This window comes from Passer montanus, unplaced genomic scaffold (genome assembly GCF_014805655.1).
Source record: "Passer montanus isolate IOZ18808 unplaced genomic scaffold, ASM1480565v1 scaffold98, whole genome shotgun sequence".
NCBI lineage: Eukaryota > Metazoa > Chordata > Aves > Passeriformes > Passeridae > Passer > Passer montanus.
In genome coordinates, this window is record NW_024375256.1 from 935,743 (window position 1) to 946,465 (window position 10,723).

The 10,723-nt window shown below is 67.7% G+C and overlaps 3 protein-coding genes across 4 annotated transcripts; 1 reads left to right on the forward strand and 2 right to left on the reverse strand.

Moving 5' to 3' along the window:
• Positions 1 to 202: 202 nt before the first annotated feature.
• On the reverse strand, positions 203 to 4,868 carry UTP4 (UTP4 small subunit processome component). Its single transcript, XM_039696507.1, has 16 exons — positions 4,659 to 4,868; positions 4,222 to 4,413; positions 4,061 to 4,145; positions 3,885 to 3,974; positions 3,574 to 3,782; positions 3,277 to 3,448; positions 3,108 to 3,199; positions 2,651 to 2,747; positions 2,436 to 2,500; positions 2,216 to 2,338; positions 1,953 to 2,112; positions 1,652 to 1,758; positions 1,290 to 1,385; positions 988 to 1,173; positions 782 to 892; positions 203 to 427 (listed from the first exon to the last, which is right to left on the reverse strand). The coding sequence occupies exons 1-16, from the start codon at positions 4,815 to 4,817 to the stop codon at positions 311 to 313; spliced, it is 2,061 nt and encodes a 686-aa protein (XP_039552441.1). The 5' UTR covers positions 4,818 to 4,868; the 3' UTR covers positions 203 to 310.
• Positions 4,869 to 5,162: 294 nt separating this feature from the next.
• CHTF8 (chromosome transmission fidelity factor 8) lies at positions 5,163 to 6,378 on the forward strand. Its single transcript, XM_039696570.1, has 3 exons — positions 5,163 to 5,304; positions 5,379 to 5,496; positions 5,562 to 6,378. Exons 1-3 carry the CDS (start codon positions 5,282 to 5,284, stop codon positions 5,757 to 5,759), a joined length of 339 nt encoding a protein of 112 aa, XP_039552504.1. The 5' UTR covers positions 5,163 to 5,281; the 3' UTR covers positions 5,760 to 6,378.
• Positions 6,379 to 6,495: 117 nt separating this feature from the next.
• HAS3 (hyaluronan synthase 3) lies at positions 6,496 to 10,379 on the reverse strand. 2 transcript variants are annotated; one of them, XM_039696568.1, is made up of 4 exons: positions 10,344 to 10,379; positions 8,904 to 9,524; positions 8,316 to 8,417; positions 6,496 to 8,233 (listed from the first exon to the last, which is right to left on the reverse strand). In XM_039696568.1, the coding sequence occupies exons 2-4, from the start codon at positions 9,522 to 9,524 to the stop codon at positions 7,310 to 7,312; spliced, it is 1,647 nt and encodes a 548-aa protein (XP_039552502.1). In that variant the 5' UTR covers positions 10,344 to 10,379; the 3' UTR covers positions 6,496 to 7,309. The 2 variants fall into 2 exon arrangements, with proteins under 2 accessions (XP_039552502.1, XP_039552501.1); XM_039696567.1 differs by lacking the exon at positions 10,344 to 10,379 and having other exon boundaries at positions 8,904 to 9,576.
• Between the last annotated feature and the right edge of the window lie 344 nt (positions 10,380 to 10,723).

The following is a 10,723-nucleotide window of genomic DNA, read 5'->3' on the forward strand; positions in this document are numbered from 1 at the left end:
TGAGCCTGCCTGGCCCCAGGCAGCACCCACAGACCACAGGAGACACAAGCCAACACGGGGATTAGACACTGTGAGCAAAAAGGGATGGAATTTGGGGTGTCAGCTTGTCCCCGCGCCCCGGGGAGGAGAACTGGAAGGATATGAAAATCATGATGACATGATGGTGGTGTGACAACAGGGATGAGCCCTGAGCCCAGGCATGTACACAACAGTGAGGTTTTATTCCTACAGCACCTTAAGAAAATTCTTACAGTGCCCCAGGAAGGCAGCACAGAGACAGTTCCCGAGGTTGGAGTGGCTTCTTCTGCTCTCAGGTGCCGAATTTCTTCTGTTGGACAGGCAGAGGCAGCTGGGTTTTGAAGTCCATGATGGGTCGCTCCACCACAACCAGGCAGTTCTTGTCCAGCAGATCCATGAAGAGCAGAGGCTGCAAGGCCAGAGATGGGAATCATGGAATCAGGGAATGGTTTGGGGTGGAAGGGACATTAAAGTGATCTTGTTCCACCCCCTGCCATGGCAGGGACACCTTCCACTGTCCCAGGCTGCTCCCAGCCCTGTCCAGCCTGGCCTTGGGCACTGCCAGGGATCCAGGGGCAGCCACAGCTGCTCTGGGCACTGTGCCAGGGCCTCAGCATCCTCACAGGGAACAATTCCATCATATTATCCCATCTAACCCTGCCCTCTGGCAGCAGGAAGCCATTCCCTGGCCATTCCCCTGATCCAAGTCCCTCTGCAGAGCCCGAGCACCTCCCTGACCCCGCTCCCCAGCACCATCACCCACCTGGAACTTCTTGCAGATCTTGAAGGCGTGGAGCTGCCTCTTCCTGGCGGTCTCTGGGAGCTGCTTGAGGGTGCTCTGGTTCATCAGGAGGGCGCTGTCGTCGGGCAGGGGCTGCGGAGCGGGCACGGCGTGGTCAGGCTGCCCCGGGAGCCCCCCGGGCACCCCCGGGAGCCCCCCGGGCAGCCCCAGCCCTCCCGCCCGCTCACCAGGGACTTGTCGAGCACGCAGAGCAGGTAGGTGTCGTGCAGCAGGATGTGGCAGGGGTTCTTGGGGTTGAAGGCGATGTGCGTGATGGGCGAGTCGCGCTCCAGCCAGGCGCGGTGCAGCCCGCGGCTCTGCACGGCGCGGCTCCAGCCCGTGTACTGCCGCTCGGGGATGCTGAACTCCCGCAGCTGCGGGGCACGGCCACGCTCAGGTGTGCCCTCCTGCAGCAGCTCCAGGCAGCGCCCCACGCTGCCACGCTGCCACGGGGAAGGGACCACGCGAGCTCGGCCGGGACAGCTCCTACCTGCTGGTCCGAGTAGGCAATGACGAGGTTGTTGGTGCTGGGGTGGATGGCGAGGGCTGACACGGCGCAGTCGTAGGTGGGCACCACGCAGTGATGCTGCAGGAGGGGGCAGTGCACTGATGGGAGCCGCCAGGGCACTGCTGACAGCTCTGCCACACACCCAGCCCTGCAGAACCCCCAGGAGTGCCTCTGACGCCCTCTCCACACCCCCAGCCCTGGCCAGAACCCCCAGGAGTGCCTCTGACCCCCTCTCCACACCCCCAGCCCTGCTCCAGGGCTGCAGTGATGGCTCCCAGGGGGGCTGTGCCTGCTGAGCCCCCCATCCCGTGCCCCCCGAGGCTGGGGGTCGCTCGCAGGCCCACCTTGAAGCATTTCAGGTTGTAGATGTGGATGGCCCAGTCGCCGCTGACGGCTGCCAGCCAGTGCCCGTCGGCGCTCGGTGCCAGCAGGTAAACGGCCTCGGAGCAGCCTGCAGACAGCTCGGGCTCAGAGGGGAGCTGGCAGCCCCAGAGCCCAGAGACACCCAGCCCCACGTCCCCCCTGACTGTCCAGTGAAGGCCATGAGAGCACAAACACCCCCAGGAGACCCTCACACCCCTCAGGGCAGGAAAGGGGGACACCCCCTCTGCAGAGCCCCCCAGCCCAGCTCCCCCCAGCCCAGACCTGAGGGCGGCCGCAGCGTGTGCAGGTGTTTGCAGCCCCCCGGCTCCAGCAGCTGCAAGACGTGCACAGATCCTCGCGCCGAGGCCACGAAGAGGCAGCCGGAGTCGGCGGAGAACTGCAGCTGGTAGGCTGGAGGCAGCACCGCGGGCACTTTGGGCACCTGGGGGTGGAGAGAACGCAGCCCTGGCAGCCACCCCGCGGCCACCCATGCTGCCCAGGGGTGCCAGCGCCCAGGCCAGCCCCGGGACCCCGCAGCCCCTGACCTTGGTGAGGCTGACACCGTCGCCGTCGCAGCGCACGCGGTACAGCTGGAAGCGCGAGGCCGTGGAGTAGCCCAGCCAGGTGCCGCAGGGTGACACGCAGCTGCAGTAGATGTGCTCCGGGCCCTGGGAATGCCACGGGGCTCAGCGGGGCCCGAGGAACCCCCAGAGCCCAGCACACACCCCTCGGCTGCCCGGGGGCACCCGGCCCGCTCAGCCCCACCTTGCTCTTGAGCTGCACGAGGTGCTCGGGCATCCGGCACAAGGGAAGGACCTCGCCGTCCTTTCCTGGGAAAGAAACCACACGGGCCACCAGTGAGAGGGGGAAAACCACACGGAGCAGCTGGGGGAGTGCCCAGACCCTTCCCTGAGCCCTGGGACAGCTCAATCCCAAAATCCTGCTGGCAGCCTGGGCTCTGAGCTGCGCCTGTGACTCACCGGTCTCCTCAGTGGAGCCAAGTCTCCAGAGCTCCAGGTACTGGGAGAACTGGAAGAGGAGCAGCCGGGCTTTCCTGGCGCAGGAGACGAGGCGTCGCTGCGTGGAAAAACAGGCAGGGTGTCACAGACCCACAGCCTGGCACAACGGGCTGGGGCACAGCCGGAATGCCCGGGGGTGCTGGTGACTCCGCAGCGGGGGAGAGCAGGGAAATCAGCTCCCGTGGGATGGGAGCCTGGAGATGGAGACCCAGCAGGACCAGCAAGACCAGCTTGACAACTTGCACTGCTCCTTGGCAGAGCCTTCAGATGTACCAGGAAAGCAGACACAACAGGGCAGAGGAGGGAGCCAAGGACAGGGGAGGAACCCTGGCAGGGCAACGAGGGCACCTGGAAGGGCAGGGAGATCCAGCCCTGCCAGCCCCACCAGCTCCGGGACCCCCGCACATGCACCACTCACGTGGGGGAAGGTGAATTTTCGGAGCACTGCGTCGTAGCTCTTCTTCTGCATCTTCTCCATCAGCGGGCGGATCACCAGCTGGGCGTCCAGGCCTGGAAGCCAAGCACAGATCAGCCAAGCTGGTCGTGGCAGGGGGACCCAGCCCGTCCCGGTGCCAGCGCAGCCCTACCCCCGGAGATGAGGGCGGTGGGGCTGTGTGCCACGGCCCGCACGTCGTGGCTGTGGAACTGGAAGGGCTTTGTCCGCACCCAGCGCTTCTCCAGCCCGCCCAGCCTCACTGGCAGCAGCTGCAGCTGGTAGGTGGCCCCGGTGGAGGTGCCCACGATTATGCTGTCCTCCTTCTGCAGGGGGAAACGGGACAGGGCTGTGGGAGCAGACTGGCAACAACAGGAGGGCGCTGCCAGGAGGCATCGAGTGCAGCAGCCCCGCTCCCTGTCAGCCAGGGGCACCTGGGGGTGTCACCCACCTCTGACACGGCCAGCGAGAGCACGGCCGAGGTGCTGACGGTGTGGGACTCTGCCAGCGTGCCCTGCTCCCAGTCCCAGAACTGCACCCTGCCAAAGGAGTCGGCGCTGACCACGGCGCCGCTGGACAGGAGGGCGATGGCCCACACCACGCACTCACGCCTGGCCTTCTCCACGTGGTGGTTCACCATGATCCTCTGCACCGTCTGGCCTGCAGCAGGAGAAAATTGGGGTGGCTGGGGTTCCCCTGGGGGCCAGAGGGTGCTGGTGGTCCCGGGGGATGGGATGGGGCTGCTCCCAGGACAGGAGGTACCTGAAGTGACGTCGATGACACGGAAGAAGTCGATGGAGCCAGCCACGATGTGAGTGTCCGAGGGGTGCCAGGACAGGCACAGGACACGGCCTGGGAGGAGGGAAGATCCACGTCAGAGCCATGGGCTCGCGGGACACCCGGAGGAACGGAGGGACGGAGCTGCAGCCAGGACCCACCTTTCCGCCTGTCCAGGTTCCGCTCGAACTGGATCCCCCCGGGAACCACTTGGAAGATCTTGACAGAGCCGTCCTCGCAGCCGATCTGCGGGGGCCGGGGTCAGCGGGGCACGGCGGGACCCTCCCCCGCGGGCCCCGGCGCCGCTCCCGGCGGGACTCACCGCCAGCTGCGTGCCGGTGCCGTTGGCCGCCATGCTCCAGACGGGTCCCCCGCCGCCGTCCACGCCGCGGGCCGCGCGCAGCGCGCACAGGTCGTACTCGGTGATGTCCCCGCCGAGCCCGGCCCCGAAGAGCCGGTCCCCGGCCGCCCAGCACAGCGACTCCACCGACCGCGCCTCGTGCCCGGGGATCACCTGCGGGGACGGCGTCAGCGCCCGGTACAGCCCCGGCGAGCCCACACAGCCCCGCTACCGGCTCGCTACGGACCCGCGGGGCCAAGCAAAGCCTGGTGCCGGCCCGGCCCGGCTCGGTTCAGGCCCAGTACCGGCTCGGTGCCGATCGGCAGGACCAAGCAAGTCCCGTACGCGCTCGGTGCGTGCCCGGGAGGAGCTCGGTACATCCCGGTACATCCCGGGCCGGCCCGTGCCGGCGCCCTCACCTTCTCCTGGAAGTAGTTGGCGGCCAGGTTGTACACCTCGACGGCGCCGTCGGTGCGGGCCAGCGCCAGGCGGGCGCCGCGGGGCTGGCAGGCGAGGCAGCGCACGCCCGCGGGCACCAGCCCGAAGAACCGCACGCGGTGCACCTGGAACTCGCCCATGGCGCTCGGCCGGCCCTGCGCTCCGCTCCGCTCCCGCTCCGCTCCCGCTCCGCCCCACGTGCGCGCGGCGCGCCGGAAGCGGCCCTGCGCTCCGCTCCGCTCCGCTCCCGCTCCGCCCCACGTGCGCGCGGCGCGCCGGAACCGGAGCTGCCCCGGGGCCGCGCGGAGCCGGAAGCGGAAGCGGCGGCGCGGCGGGGGCCTGGGCGGGTCTGGGCTCCGGGCTGGGGGCGCTGGGGGTCTGGGGGCTGGATCTGGGGGGGCAGTAGGGCCTGGGTCTGGGGGTCTGTGGGGACCGGGGGGCTGCAGGGCCTGGGGACATTCTGTAGGGGCTGGGGGATGGATCTCAGGATCTGCGGGGTCTGTGGGGCACGGGGGCAGAATTCCATCCCGGGGTCCCCAGAGGGGAAGGGCCAGGCTCCTGCTCCCTGTGCTGACCGTGTCTCTGCAGCCCCGGCAGGCCCGGCATGGTGCAGATCGTCATCTCCAGGTGAGCCCCGAGGTCCCGTCCCCGTGTCCCCTGTGCCTGCTGGCCCCGGGTGACACTGCCCATGTCTCCCCCAGCGGTGGCACGGGCGGCCCGGCACAGTGGGTGCTGCTGGAGCTGCAGGGCGAGGTGGAGCCCCGGCAGGGCGGGGAGCTGGCCGGGAGCCTGCTGGGAGACCTGCACTACACCTGTGAGGTGAGAGCCGCAGCGCCGGGACTGCTGGGGACAGCCCAGCCCGGCCTGACCCCCGCTCTCCCCAGGGCGTGCCCGTGCTCATCGTGGGCCACCACATCCTCTACGGGAAGGTGGTGCAGCTGGAGAAGCCGTTTGCTGTGCTGGTGAAGCAGGGAGGAGCCTCCCAGCCCAGCCACTACGCCGTGACTGCCCTCATCAAAACCAAGCTGCTCTTCAAAACCCGCCCCAAGCCCATCATCACACACGTGCCCAAGAAGGTCTGAGGGGAAGGACGTGGGCTACGAACTGTGATCTGCTGCTGGAAAGAGCAGCAGGGACTTGGGGAGATGCAGGACCTCATCCCTGTCCTGCACAGGGGACTCTGGCTCTGCTGGGTCCTGTCTGGGCACCCAGAGCCATTCCTGGGTCACTTGTCCCCCCGAAAATGACTCTTCAGAGAGCAACCAAGCTCTTGGCCACAGAGCCCATGGATCACCCCAGGGGACGTGGCTCCTGGAAGGCAGGGACTTCTGTGAGCCTGGGAGGGGTGTCCCACCCAGGGGCTGTCCCACCCAGGGGCTGCCCACGGTGTCCAGCAGGTCCCAGGGGATCCACTGGGTCCCAGGGATCCATGGAGGTGCCAGTGTGGAGATGTCTCCTTCTACCCCCTCTCTGTCCCTGTGGGACACCAGTGCTGCCACGCAGGGACTCAGGACCAGCCTCCCTCAAGTCGGGCAGGGGGTTCAGGGACCCTCCCCAAAACACACCATTGTCCTCACTTTGTGTCTTTATTTCCACAACTCCGTCAGGATATAAAAACCAGCCTTTTCCACCCGAAATATGGAAAAAAATTCCCCTGGCAGGTTCAAAAATAAATAGATTTACAAACCATCTGCGACAATACCAAAGAGCTACAAAAGTCTTCTAAAAAACCTTGTATTAAATTAAACAAAAACCAGCTAAAAGCTCCGTCGTAGAAAGGGATTTTTATCCAAGTCCTGAAAAAAGGACCCACAGGTGAATTCCCTGGGGAGGGGAAAGTTGGGAAGCACCTTGCCTAAATCCCCATCTTCCCACTGCTGGGAAGGTAGCGGGGTGGGAGTGATGGGGCCAGAGCATGACGTGGCCCCAAAGGGTCTCCAGCACCGCTCCGGCCGGCACACAGCCCCCCAGTTTTCCCAGTTTCTCCATGCCAGGATCCCCCCTTGGCTCTTTGGCAAAGCTGAAGGAAGCTGCTGCCCTCCTGGAGCAGCCAGACCCCCCGAGAGGCCTGGGGGGCTGCCCTGGGTACGTGCCCGCACGCAGCCGTGGGGCAGAGGCAGCACCAGCCAGCAGGGCTGGCACCGAGCTGGCAGAGACTCTGTGTCCTGGGGGTGGGAAGGGCTGTAGCACCACGGAGGTGGGACTGAAATCCCCGTAAAAAGCACCGAAGGGTGGAAAGTTCCGGAGTGGGGAGCGCGGCCAGCAGCGCTCCACACCAGGATGCTCCATAGGGCACAGCTGGGATGTAGCTGGCAGCACCTGGCTGGGTGATGGGCAGCCCTGGCTCGGCTTCTCTGTGGCCAGCTTGGGATGGAAAAATGAAAATATAGGAAAAGTTTGCATCTCAATAAAGGAAAAAAGCAAGATTTCAAGATCTGATGGGAAATGCCAAGGGTTGGGAGCGCTCAGCGCTGCCCAGCAGCTCCGGGATTGGGAAAAAGGGAACTGGGGGTGTTCACTCCAGCACGTGGGATCACCCCAGCACCTGGGGAAGAGGGGACGGCGGTGGTTACCCTGACACGTCAGATCACCGTGGCACCTGGGACAACCCTGGCACGGGCCCACCCCACGGTCAGACCTCAGCGAAGACCAGCCCACACTGCTCCTGCCTCTTGCCGCAGCGGCGGGCGACGATGGCCAGGTAGAGGGTGAGCAGGGCCACCCAGTAGCAGGCATAGAGGATGGCACCTGAGACGAGGAAGGCCACCTCGGTCTCGCTGAAGAGGTCCTGGCTGTAGGCGGTGTAGGCCAGCCCGCCCAGCAGCACCGCCACCCACACCGACACTGGCAGCAGCCCCACGAAGTTCACCACGATGGTGCGGCGCCCTGAGGTGCCCCAGCCCGACTTGTTGATGGTGGCAATGGCGAAGATTTTGGCGGGCAGCAGGCTGGACATGTAGAGGAGGGCGTAGAGGGACATGAAGATCATCTCGGCGCTGCCGCGCAGGAAGCAGGCGTAGGTGGCCTTGATGACACCCACCAGCTGCACCGTCAGCAGGAACAGCAGGATGTTCCAGACGCGGCCGCGGTAGAACAGCTGGATGACGGTGGCGATGAGGAAGAAGGGGAAGAAGCCGGTGACCACCGACTCGTAGGTCATCCAGAGGTGGTGCTTGTGGAACCAGAGCGCGTTGTAGAGCCACTCGCGGAAGTAGGACTTGCTCCAGCGGGTCTGCTGGTTGAGCCAGCGCAGGTACCGCGTGGGCGTCTCCGTCAGGCACTTGGAGCGAGCCGTGTACTTGGTCCGGTAGCCCAGGCTGAGCACGCGGTTGGTGAGGTGCCGGTCGTCCCCGAAGCTGCACTTGCTGCCCAGGAAGGTCTGGTGGTACCAGTCCTCGAGGAACTGCTGCAGCAGCGCGTTGCGGTACATGCCCAGGGGGCCGCTGATGCACTGCACGCAGCCGAAGTACGACTGGCACGCGCGCTCCACGTTGAAGGCCATCCAGTACCGCACGCTGCTCAGGAAGGACAGCCACGAGTCGTACTTGTTCAGGATCTGGGGAGGGCATGGATGTGAGCCCCGGCAGTGCCGCGGCCCCCTGGGGCCCCCGGCCCTGCCCTCCCTTGTGCCAGGGTACCTGGACATCGCCGCCGACGCCGCCGACGTGGGGGTCGGCCTCCAGGATGCGGAGCATCTCGGCCGTGCAGGCGGGGTCCAGCACCGTGTCTGAGTCACACACCTGGGGGCAGAGGGAACGTCGAGCCCCGCTCCCGCCGCCCACGCGCGCCCGGCAGACAGCCCAGCCCACAGCCAGGCAAGCCTGAGCCACGGACGGCGAGACCAGGCAGAGCCCCGGAGACCGGCAGGCGATGGAGGGGAGCGGAGCACCCGGTGGTACTGGGGCACCGCTGCCCAGGACACCCATCTCTGGCTGCTGGCACCGAGGGAGGACCTGTCCCAGGCACCCGGTGCCACACTGTCCCACGGGATGACACCATAGCAGGCCGTGTGCTGAGGAGGTGAGGGGACACCCTGGGCAGCAGTCAACACCTCAGCCACCCCAGAGCCATGGCCCCCAGCCCTGGTGGCTCTTGGCCAGTGCATGGGGCCAGATCCAGTGCCAGGCACCCAGGTGCTACTGGGGATTCCCAGAGCTGCTCCCGTTCCACCCACAGCCCCTGAGCCCAGGATCTCACTGCCCACATCCCCCAGCCCATGCACGCACCTGGATATAGTCCACGGAGTCTCCGAGTGCCCGGAAGGCCGTGTACATCACCTCCCGCTTCCCTCCCCACTTCTGGAGGATGCAGGAGTAGGTGTTGCTGCGGACCAGCGCCTGAACGCGGGCCAGCCCTTCCCGCAGCCCGGCCTCCGTCTCCCCCTCGCCCCAGGCGTGGAAGTTGCTCCTCCAGACGTAGCTGCCGGAGCGCTCAGAGCCCATCACGTCGCGGAAGATGTCCAGCATGTAGGTGTCGTCGGGGCCGTTCCCGTCCACCACCATCACCACTTTGAGGTCGGGGAAGGCGATGCGCTTGACAGAGCGCAGGCACTTGGTCAGGTAGTCGGGATCCTCCTGGAAGGCGGCGATGCAGAGGGCCACCGAGCGCCCCGGCCGCACCGGCTGCCCCTCGCCCCGCATGCGCCGGTGCTCCAGGAAGGCAAAGAGGCTCTGGATGAAGAGGTGCAGCCCCAGGATGGCCCCGTAGAGCCCGAAGGAGAGGTAATGCTTCTCCGTGTGGATGAACTGGTACCCTGTGACGTAGGCGGCCAGGATTCCCCCCAGCACCGCCAGGGCGAACAGGCTGGTCCCCACGACACGCAGGGCCGTGGAGAGGCTCCCTGGCATCTGGGGGACACGGGGCACCATCAGGGCAGGCACGCGTCCTCCCCGTCAGGTCACCCAGAAGGCAGAAGCGGGGTGGCCCTGCTGCTCTGCTGCCCCACGGCCACCCTGTCCCTCACCGGTCCCTGGTTTGGGAGTGACACCTCCCCAGTGCCTCCGCGGGGCCCGAGGAGGTGCGGGGGTCCCACACACCCGCTGTGTGCGGTGCCAGGCGAGGTGCAGGGGTCCCAAGCGCCCCGCCGAGCACAGCGCCAGCACCCCCCATCCAGCCGAGCAGGAGCACGGCTGCTCGCAGGCGATGGCTGGGCTGGAGGACAGGGAAGGGCACGGCGATGTCAGGGACCGCGCTGTCCCCGGGGAACCGCGGCCGCCCAGAGCCTCCTCGGCCCCGCCGCGTGCGGTGGGACCCCCGGCTGCGGGGATGGCAGCGGCCGGACCCGCACCCCGCTGCGGGACGGGACGAGCAGCGCGGCCAGGACGGGACTGCGGAGGCGCCCCGGGACGCGGGCAGGGGGCGCGGGCAGGTCGGGGGTGCGGGAGCACGTGCGGGGGTGCGGGCAGGGCGCGGAGCCAGCGCCAGGGACCCCCGGCCGCACCTCCCGGGCAGCCCCCTCCGGCTCACCCCCGCTCCCGCAGCCCCCGGCGCTCCCGGCTCCTCCCGGTCCCGCAGCCCCGGCGCTCCCGGCTCCTCCCGGTCCCGCAGCCCCCGGCGCTCCCGGCTGCCCGTTACCCCCGGCCCCGCAGCCTCCGGCGCTGCCGATCTCACAGCACCGCGAGCCGGCACCAGCGGGCCGGGAGGGAGAAGGAGGGAGCGGGACTCACCGTGGAGGTGCCGGTGGTGGTGCCGCCGCTCCCCACCCGCCGCCGCCGCTGTGCGCCCGGCCCGGCCCGTGCGGCCCCTTTATACCGCGGCGGGGCCGGCACCGCCCGCAGCCCGCGGGGGCCCCGCCCGGCACCAGCACCGGCACCGGCACCGCCGGCACCGCCCCCGGCACCAGCACCGGCACCGGCTCCAGCTCCGCCCGCAAGCCCCGGGAACCCGCCCCGCACCGGCAGTACCTGGCACCGGCCCCAGCCCCGCACTGCGGGAGTGATGACCGGCACCGGCGGCACCGGCATCAGCAGCACCAGCGCTGCACCGGCACCAGCACCATCGCAGGCATCACGGCACCGCTGCTACACCGGCAGCGGCTCCGGGGCTG

Bases quoted from the DNA above. Each gene is read 5' to 3' on its own strand.
- HAS3 (XM_039696567.1), bottom strand. From the start codon at position 9,545: ATGGTGCCCCGTGTCCCCCAGATGCCAGGGAGCCTCTCCACGGCCCTG. The intron at 8,418-8,903 runs GTGCGTGCATGG...CTCTGCCCCCAG, and splicing joins ACTCCGTGGACTATATCCAG to GTGTGTGACTCAGACACGGT. The intron at 8,234-8,315 runs GTACCCTGGCAC...TGCCCTCCCCAG, and splicing joins GCGTCGGCGGCGATGTCCAG to ATCCTGAACAAGTACGACTC.
- CHTF8 (XM_039696570.1), top strand. From the start codon at position 5,282: ATGGTGCAGATCGTCATCTCCAG. The intron at 5,305-5,378 runs GTGAGCCCCGAG...TGTCTCCCCCAG, and splicing joins GTGCAGATCGTCATCTCCAG to CGGTGGCACGGGCGGCCCGG. The intron at 5,497-5,561 runs GTGAGAGCCGCA...CGCTCTCCCCAG, and splicing joins ACCTGCACTACACCTGTGAG to GGCGTGCCCGTGCTCATCGT.
- UTP4 (XM_039696507.1), bottom strand. From the start codon at position 4,817: ATGGGCGAGTTCCAGGTGCACCGCGTGCGGTTCTTCGGGCTGGTGCCC. The intron at 4,414-4,658 runs GTGAGGGCGCCG...CCGTCCCCGCAG, and splicing joins CCAACTACTTCCAGGAGAAG to GTGATCCCCGGGCACGAGGC. The intron at 428-781 runs GTGGGTGATGGT...CTGGCCTTGCAG, and splicing joins AGATCTGCAAGAAGTTCCAG to CCTCTGCTCTTCATGGATCT.